This window comes from Theobroma cacao, chromosome 3 (assembly GCF_000208745.1).
Source record: "Theobroma cacao cultivar B97-61/B2 chromosome 3, Criollo_cocoa_genome_V2, whole genome shotgun sequence".
NCBI classification, from domain to species: domain Eukaryota; kingdom Viridiplantae; phylum Streptophyta; class Magnoliopsida; order Malvales; family Malvaceae; genus Theobroma; species Theobroma cacao.
The window spans coordinates 35,339,658-35,348,594 of NC_030852.1; the positions used below are offsets into that span (position 1 = coordinate 35,339,658).

The window sequence follows — 8,937 nt, forward strand, 5'->3', positions numbered from 1 at the left end:
TAAATTTTAAATGTGAATGGCCTCTTCTTGGTCATAAATTACAGTATATATAACAGAATGCAATGCCCAAAATTTGCAGCAACTCTGCCTTTTCCTTCATCCCTATCATTTCCATTATATATAATAATAAAGTGGGGAATGGATATTCTTGCTTTTCTAGAGTCTTCTGACATATGGATCGAGTAAATGCATATTTTTTTTGTCTAAAGTCTAGGACTCTATTCATTGCACAATATGTCAGGCTGTCCTCATCAACACAAACTCGATAAGAATTTTGGGCCTACAGCACACTTGTGGATGCTTTTGTACCCCCCGGCAGTTGCACGGAAAGCTGTTGAAGAGCCCAACCCCACCGGAGGGAAGTATAAAGAAAAGACCAAGCCCCAATCTTAAACCCTAACCGGGGAAAAGTGTGGCTTTAACGGAGAGGCAACTTTTAACCTAACCTCGTCTCCATGAAATGTGGTGGTCTGTCTAGAGTGGTAGGCAGGGTTTCTTCTAGCTATTGTTGTTTGATGAGAATATGATTCTCTAATACAAGGGCTCCGGTGATGAGGAGTATGATAATGCTGCAGCAAAGTCGTTCCAATTTCTGAAAGCTCCATCAAATGGAGCTTCATCTGTGGAACTAAACGCATTCTGAGGAGCATCCATCTCTCTCTCTCTCTGTTTTTTTAGTTTTTTTTTTTTGGCGTTTGGTTAGAAGAAACTACGTATTCGAGTAGTGTTGTTGAAACGTTCGGCCTCTTTTTGGACTAAAATGGCGATTCAAAAATCTAAAATCTGCTACGATTTTACCATGTTCTATAGGACGGGTTCTGGTGTTTATTGTAATTTGCTACTTTTTTCTGTACAAACTCTAATTTTGAAAACAGCAATTAAAGTATTTTGATAGCGTATAAAAAACTTGATTAAATTTCCTTTTAAGCGATTCCTAGATCAAAGTTCCCTTGATGCATCTGTACCTATAAAGTTGAAAATTGATTAGTTTTTTTAAGTATCAAAAATACTTTTTGTATCAAAACTTGAAATTCCAAATTAAAAATTATTATATATCGAGAATAGGTTGATAGTTTCGAGTAACAAAAAAGATATTTTAATTTTAATATTGAACACTTCATTCAAGGACAAGCACATATATTGCCATGTGAAACGGTGAGTTTTGAGTTTCCATTTTTTTAACTACAAACTTCATTTCATGCGAGTGTAAACACAAAAATGTTGAAAATAGATGTGACATGTCACGTTTAGATTCGATTGAATTTTATAAAAAATTAAAAATTTGTAAATTTTTTTTAAAAATTTGAAAAAATTGTTGGTATTACGCTACTTATATTCCCGCACTTCGCCTTTGCTTTTGATTTCTCCGCGGCCATGTCCTCAGTTCCAAATAGAAAGAATTGTTCACTACTGATATGCTTTACTAGTCTCCAATCACATTCCCCCACTTGGCTGGCCTCGATCTCCATCAGTTTCAGTCAATCTCAAACACTTCCAACCCAATGCTCACATACTCATAGCCGTTGACTATCGTCCTTAACGACAAGCTTAGCCAACCACAAGTTCTCATTGCCAACGTTTTGCAGGAAAAAAAAAAAACCGTCCTGTTGTCTTGTTTTTCTTCGCTTACATTCAACGTCAATAATCATGTCTCGTTCAATCGTTTACAATTCTGGCCATCATGGCTTCCTTTCAGTCTCAGACCAACTGTGAAAAACTGTTTCCTTTTCTTGTTTCTGTTTTCTTTCTTTTACTGTCATTGACTCCCATGTCTGCCGTAAATTCAGTTTCAGCTCCTTTGTCATGTAGTAAAGATTCTGGGCCTGTAGTTCCCACAATCCCGTTACTTGGTTTCCTTCAACGCGTCCAGGAAACTGCTTTGAAAACTTACGGGAAATCAAGTTTTATGTGGATTTATCGTTAAAGTTTAATCTTCCAACCACTGTGGAGGCATTCGATAAACTTCCCAAGACTGCAAATGGGTCAGTGTCTGTTAAGGATTTGGATGCTTTTATAGGAGAGTACTTTAAAGGTGCAGGGGAGGATCTTGTCTATGCTGACCCATTGGATTTTGTACCTGAGCCTCATGGCTTTTTGCCCAAGGTGGAGAACCCAGAGGTAAGGGCTTGGGCATTGGAGGTTCATGCTTTGTGGAAGAATTTGAGTAGGAAAGTTTCGAACTCGGTTCATCAACATCCTGAATTGCATACTATGCTTCCTTTGCCAGGGCCTGTCGTGATTCCTGGTTCACGATTCAGGGAGGTTTATTATTGGGATTCTTACTGGGTTATCAGGTTAGCTTTTGATTTCCTTACGTTTCAGCTTGATCATAATGTTTCTGTTGCATTAATGTTATGAAGGTTCAATAGTTTACTTTTTAGATCATTTGAGAAAGGAATATGATTCATTTCACTAATTGAGCTTGAAGCATCGATTTGGGCTAATGGTAAGGTGCTGATCAAGAAAGCAAGCACTGCTGGTCTAATTGTCTTTGGGACAATTGCTTCTTTGTGGCTTCACAGATGTCGGAATTATTAAAGAAAAAATGATGTCTTAGTTTAATAGTTCTTACAGTTATCCTATTAGCGATTGATGTTAATATGCTTGTGTAGGGGCCTGCTGGCAAGTAAAATGTATGAGACTGCAAAAGCAATCGTGACTAATCTCATTTCCTTGCTAGAGACATATGGTCATGTTCTTAATGGTGCAAGAGCCTATTATACCAACCGAAGGTAATGCTTTCATTTAGTTTCTTAGCATTGTTTTTGGGAACTTATACCTGTAGTAAAAAATGTATAAATTTTCTTCTAACTCTGCAATTCTGCTTTTGAGAAGTTTTATAGAACTCAAATTGGTAAATTACCTAGTACTTTTACAACTATTTACCTAGTATTCAAATTGGTAAAATACCTACCATCTTAACTGCTCATACAACTATTTACAAGCTTTGAGGTACATTTTGCAGCCAGCCTCCCCTCCTGAGTGCAATGGTTTATGAAATATACAATCGGACTGGTGATGTGGAATTGGTGAGGAAGTCTCTCCCACCACTGCTTAAAGAATATCAATTTTGGAACTCAGGTAAGCTGAGTACTCTTTACTTGAACGTCAATATATAGATTGTTCCAACTTTTTCTCAACGGAAGAGTTCTGCTTTAACTTCCTCCTTTACTTTAATCTCTCTTAACTTGAGTTTTCTTACTTTTACCTTCTATGATGTTGAAGAAATACATAAGGTGATTATCCGTGATGCTGAGCAGGGGAATCACTGTTTAAATCGGTATTATGCAATGTGGAACAAACCCAGGCCTGAATCGTCAACCATGGTGTGTTCTTCTCTCCAACTTGCTTACCTTGCTAATGTTTCCATGTTGCACGTTGGAAGAATTTTCATTTAACTTGCTCTATCTGCCAGGATAAAAAATTTGCTTCAAAGTTATCAAATGATTCTGAGAAACAGCAATTTTACCGAGAGTTGGCTTCAACTGCTGAATCTGGATGGGATTTCAGCACAAGATGGATGAGGTAATACCGTGCATGGCTTACTGCACAGTCTAACAATATAATTATACTTGATGATGGCATGTTTAATAACATGGTTAGTTAGAACAACACTGGGGAATTTTCTATATATCCACCCTAATGCCTTTCCAACATTGTGGAGTTTGTACAATCATGCTCATCTGGTTGTGCCTCTTATAACTAGGTTTAGCTAGGGCAGTGTGTCATATTTGATATTTGAGATTTTACTAATCAAATAAACGAAATCTTATGGTGAATTCTCTTTGTTACAGGAATCCTTCTGAATTTACAACTTTGGCCACAACAAAAATTTTACCTGTTGATTTAAATATATTCATACTAAGGGTATGTTAGAACTTCTCTTAAGAAGTACTGAGATCAGTACTCCATGTACTTAATGACAAAAGCTGTTAATTTCTTGATCTAGATGGAACTTGACATTGCCTTCTTCGCAAAAGTTGTCGGAGAGAATACTGTTGCAGAGGATTTCCTCAGAGCTTCTCAGACAAGACAGAAAGCATTCAACTCTGTTTTTTGGAATGAAAAGATGGGACAATGGCTGGATTATTGGCTCAATAATAATGCTGCATGCGAGGTTGTATCCAAGTGCCATAGTTTGTAAGGTGATACTAAAGAGTTATAACATTCTTTAAAATTTTGTCATTTTGATGCTCTATCAGGAATCTCAGACTTGGGAAGCTCAGAACCAGAATCAAAATGTGTTTGCTTCAAACTTTGTTCCCTTGTGGATTGATTTGTTCAACTCAGGTTTGTAACTCTTGAAGCCTAACTGGCTATTTTGAGGTTTGGTGCAAAAAATGTTTGTTTGTAGAGGGGTTTTTTCTGAGGAGAGAGGAAATATTGCAAACAAGTAAAAGGATGTGCTAGAGGAGTCGGAGAGGAAGCTAAGAGCTGTTCTTGAAATATTGAGTGTTGTAGCAGGCAAAAGAGAACAAATAAATGGAAGAGTAATGATTGCGAATACGTAAAGAATAGGCAAATGGTAGAGTAATCGTATTGTCAAAGTAGTAGAGTAAGATTGAGAATAGATAGAGAATAGGCGAGTGGTAGAGTGAAGTTGAGAAGTGAAGGTTGGAGAGAATATTTAGGGAGAGAAGATCTGCGTGAAAATATATTGTACTAGTTTTGAAAGTCTCTTCTCAAATTGTGAAAGCTATATTTTCAGAGTCAGAAGAAAGAGTTACTCAAGAATAGGTTTTAATGCATATAATAATTAACTGTTAGTGAAACCTATTATTGCATTTAATGAGTAAAAGTTCCATATCTGAGCCACCTAGTCAAATTCTCTAGAAAATCCAAAGAACCAATGAACTCGGTCATTTGTTCTGAGTTACTTTTACTGCTATCTGATTGAAATAGTGTTCCACTTATTCTCCTTATTTTCTGTATTGCTTTATGTTGTTCTATGCTTAAAGAAATAATAAGTTAATAGCCAAAATCAACTATTTACGATACTGAAGTAAATGACTGGCTATTCAAGCCTAGCTTGATCATGTTTTGTTGGAGTCTATGCTTGGAGTTCTATGTCTCAAACTTGAAAGCTACAGCCCTGATTAATTAAGAATAGTCCTTCCAAACTCAAAGAACTTGTAGTTGATTTAGATATAGGTCTGTGGTAAAAAATGGTATATCATGTCCAGGTTTAGAGACCGTAAGCCATTAAAACTTCATAATGAAAGATTAGCAATTTTTGACTATGCTGCCCTTGTCCCTGTTGTTTTCCATAAATCATTAATAGAAACTCACTGTTTCCAAACTAGCTCAATGTGGCTCTTGGGCAAGAAACATTGGAAGCAATGAGTGGTAAGTGTAGTAAAAGCAACATGAAGGATCAAAGTTATTATTATAAATTTATTTTGTAACATATATCTTATATGTTGACTTTTTTATAATTCACTTAGTAAAAGCTATAAAGAAATTACCTTTTCCTTTATAAATGGAAGAAAGCTTAGAATCTTTTGATATGTCCATATGTGAAGATACTCCTCTGGTCGAAAAGGTCACGAGAAGTCTTCAAAGTTCAGGCCTGCTATGTGCTGCTGGAATTGCAACCTCTTTGACAAATTCAGGAAATCAATGGTTAGTAAATGTCTTACTCAACTTGACAGACATTACCCTTTTTTTCCTTTAAATGATAGATAGTCATTCAGCGAATCAGTCTATTGATCACTGCATGAGTTGTGCATTTCCTTTTTCTTTATAGCATTAATGTTACGAAGGGAAAATAAAACTTGCGCACACAGGGACTTCCCAAATGGTTGGGCTCCACTTCAACACATGATAGTTGAAGGTTTGTCAAGATCTGGATCAACAGAAGCAAGATCAATTGCAAAAGACATTGCTGAGAGGTGGATCAGAACCAACTATGTTGCCTACAAGAAGACAGGCGCAATGCATGAGAAATATGATGTGGAAAAGTGTGGTGAATACGGTGGTGGTGGTGAATACATACCCCAGGTAATACTACATAGTTAGTCTTTTAACATAATGAATGAAATTATGACATTGCACAGACAAAATTTCTACACAAAGAAATGGCGTCCCGGTTCTTTTTCTTGCTTTTCAAGTATGTTTTTGGTATGCTGTGATGCAGACCGGTTTCGGTTGGTCCAATGGAGTAGTGTTGGCATTCTTGGAGGAGTTTGGATGGCCTGAAGACCAAAAGATGGACTGCAACTGAGCTACGAATTGGGTTCATGCACATGAATAATAACAGATTTCTTTCATGGTTTCAAAAGTATGCTATAAAGAATCAGGATTCTCTTTGGCCATTGTTGTGATTTTATAATGTACTGGAATAAATATCAGATCAAGCCTCTTTATTTGCAGTGGATGTGTGTCATCCTGCTCATTTGGTTATTGAGGACTTGAATTGGGATTTCTCTGTTCAAACTTGAAAGCCAGTAGCTGAAGAAAGCATTGGATGGACTTTTATTGACCATCTTTTGCACTACAGCCCCTGCTTGAACCAGGATGACCCCTTCGACGCTTCTTTCGCTGTAACCAGTCTTCCTGGCTCGTTAAGGAAATTAACATAAATATTCAAAGATTAAAGATGCAAGAATGAGATGGATAAGCAAATTTTGGATCAATTGGGTCAGTCGAGCCAATAGAGAGGCCCAAACTGGCGTCCTAATCCGATGAAGAAACACTCGTACTGAAGTGTTGTTGGGCTTCATATCATTGCTTTTTGGTCTAAATCTTTCTAAAGTCTAGTCTAAGCCTCCGTCACTTAGAGCTCCAAGCCCTGCCGCCCCTGGTGCTGCCAGTCGCCTTGGTAGAATTTTCTGGAACCTCTTTCCTTTTCAATTGGTTCAATTTGTTTTTATTCCCTCGAGGGTATTTCCAAGGTTGTCAAACGTGAAAATTTGAAAAAAAAAAAAATTCCTGTTTCAGCTTATATCATTACACCTGTTTTAACTAATACACTTGAACGGCTCATGAACAATCGTTTAGTTAACACTGATAACATTAAAACGACACAAACATTTACATTTTACTACCAACCAACACAGCTACAATTTAACAAAGTCCTTTACCACTTCTGTCAGCCCGGGCTTCCAGCACTTTTCAACATACCCCTTGATTGAACACTTGCTGAACTCCTAACCTCCTTCTCATAAGCTTGAATTTATCTCGTCAAGCCTTTGGTAAAGATGTCTGCAAGCTGCATATCAGTAGGGCAGTAAGCCAATTGAATTTCACCTTCTTTGACAGATTCTCTAAGGGCATGATACTTTACCCTTATGTGTTTTGTCCTGACAAACTCTCTATGTCAAGATCCATGAGATCGTCAGCAGCAGAGGCAGTCATGCTGGTGTTGTTCGTGCCTGCAAACAGTTAAAGTCCATTTAATAGAATACCAAGCAATTTTACAAAGGGGTGGGGTGGAGATGAGTCCATTTGCTGATAAAATCAGCCATAGAAGGTAGTAAAATTATCTGTCCCAGTGGTTCCTGATCCTACTAATTAATTCATTAGCATCCTGTGGAAGAGCTTCAGAATTAAGTACCTGAACCTTGACCATAGGTCTGCGACAGAATCCAAGTTTGCGCCTGCAATAAAGAGAAATGAGTTCAATACTCCACGGAAGATCGTACAACATGTTCATAGGTAAGCATGGGACTTTATTTCATCAATGAAATTCCACACACCTCGTCAAAAGAAGTAAAGTTTCTCCCCTGCAATTCAAGAGAAATGAATTAATGAGCAGTAAAACTGGAAAAAGGTAAAGATTTTTTAGTTTAAACTCATATATGCACTTATCCCTAAATTAAACATTATTAGTTTAACAATGATAGATTTCCGTACGTCGACGTTCCATTCACGGGGAATTTGCTTCATCCGTTCCACATCTGCCGCCTGGAAAACACAAATAAATTAAAAATGGATATTGCTGTATTGTCAGACTTAGGAATAGCACAACTCTCCCTATTGATTTTTGTCATAAAAAGAAACACAAAATCCCTAGCAGACTTCAAGGCCTAGACCATGGTTCAAAAATCATATTATAATAATGGGCATATATTCAACATTATTACAATCATGGTTATTCTATACTAAGCCAAACCAAAACTAGCTAGTAGTTCAAAAATTATCAATTAAGCTTAGCAGACTTTTACTTAAAGAGTAAAAGTATATTTCTTTTGAACTGCTAGTTTATTATGTAACTTATTTGAACCACTGACCATGTGATTCAAACTAAATTATGATTGTTTAGCTAAGTACAATTCTGATTAAATAATAGTGTTCTAAGAAAGTCAGTTTAAAAGCCTTTTAAGCTTAGTTGATGAAGATTGGTTGTAAATATTAAAGCAAGTCAGTTTTAATGAAAAGTGCTAACCGGCTATATTCCAATTAATAGAGGCGAGCCCCTTCTAAAATGGTTGTTAAACAACATTTGGTATCAATCGTCATCGTCAAAATAAGATTGGTTTTAGGAAGGAGAAATGCTTGATTTACTAATTGCATAATCCAACCCATAAAAAATAACAGATAGTCAAGGACAAGAGAAACGGCAGTGTTGGTACCAATATCTGAAGAGCTCCCCGTAGTTCATGTATTTCATTTCTCATACGTGTTGCTTCATCTCCCATCATCTGGTTTCCAGCTTGCATCTGCGGGAACATTGGCCCCGTTTCGTTGAGCTCGACCTCCATATTTTCAAGTTCCTCAAACATCATCTTTATTTATAAAACAGGAAGCATTGGAAGCAAAGATTAGTTACAGACAGAAGTCACGGATAAACAAATTTTGATGGATAGATATTAATTGCTCTACTTTAATTTTCCAACGGGCATTAATTATAAACCATTAGTCTCTAACTGAACGTATAATTTTATATATATATATATATATATATATATATATATATATATATATATATTATACCTC

General features: G+C 36.6%; 2 protein-coding genes across 2 annotated transcripts in view; one reads left to right on the forward strand and one right to left on the reverse strand.

Annotated features, from left to right (window-relative positions):
- On the forward strand, window positions 1,538–6,471 carry LOC18606763 (trehalase). Its single transcript, XM_018117205.1, is given in 12 exon segments — window positions 1,538–1,895; window positions 1,898–2,294; window positions 2,613–2,732; window positions 2,966–3,081; window positions 3,226–3,326; window positions 3,416–3,525; window positions 3,795–3,867; window positions 3,950–4,117; window positions 4,203–4,290; window positions 5,523–5,622; window positions 5,787–6,000; window positions 6,137–6,471. Coding segments are annotated over 12 exon segments (1,788 nt in total). The 5' UTR covers window positions 1,538–1,681; the 3' UTR covers window positions 6,224–6,471.
- LOC18606765 overlaps window positions 6,964–8,937 on the reverse strand; it is a 2,494-nt gene continuing 520 nt past the window's right edge. The window contains exons 2-7 of the mRNA XM_018117217.1: window positions 8,574–8,726; window positions 7,855–7,905; window positions 7,698–7,724; window positions 7,556–7,598; window positions 7,286–7,373; window positions 6,964–7,210 (exon numbers count right to left, since the gene is read on the reverse strand). Of these exons, the coding sequence (XP_017972706.1) occupies window positions 7,288–7,373; window positions 7,556–7,598; window positions 7,698–7,724; window positions 7,855–7,905; window positions 8,574–8,726 (360 nt within the window). The 3' untranslated portion in view covers window positions 6,964–7,210; window positions 7,286–7,287. The remainder of the gene's footprint in view (window positions 7,211–7,285; window positions 7,374–7,555; window positions 7,599–7,697; window positions 7,725–7,854; window positions 7,906–8,573; window positions 8,727–8,937) is intronic.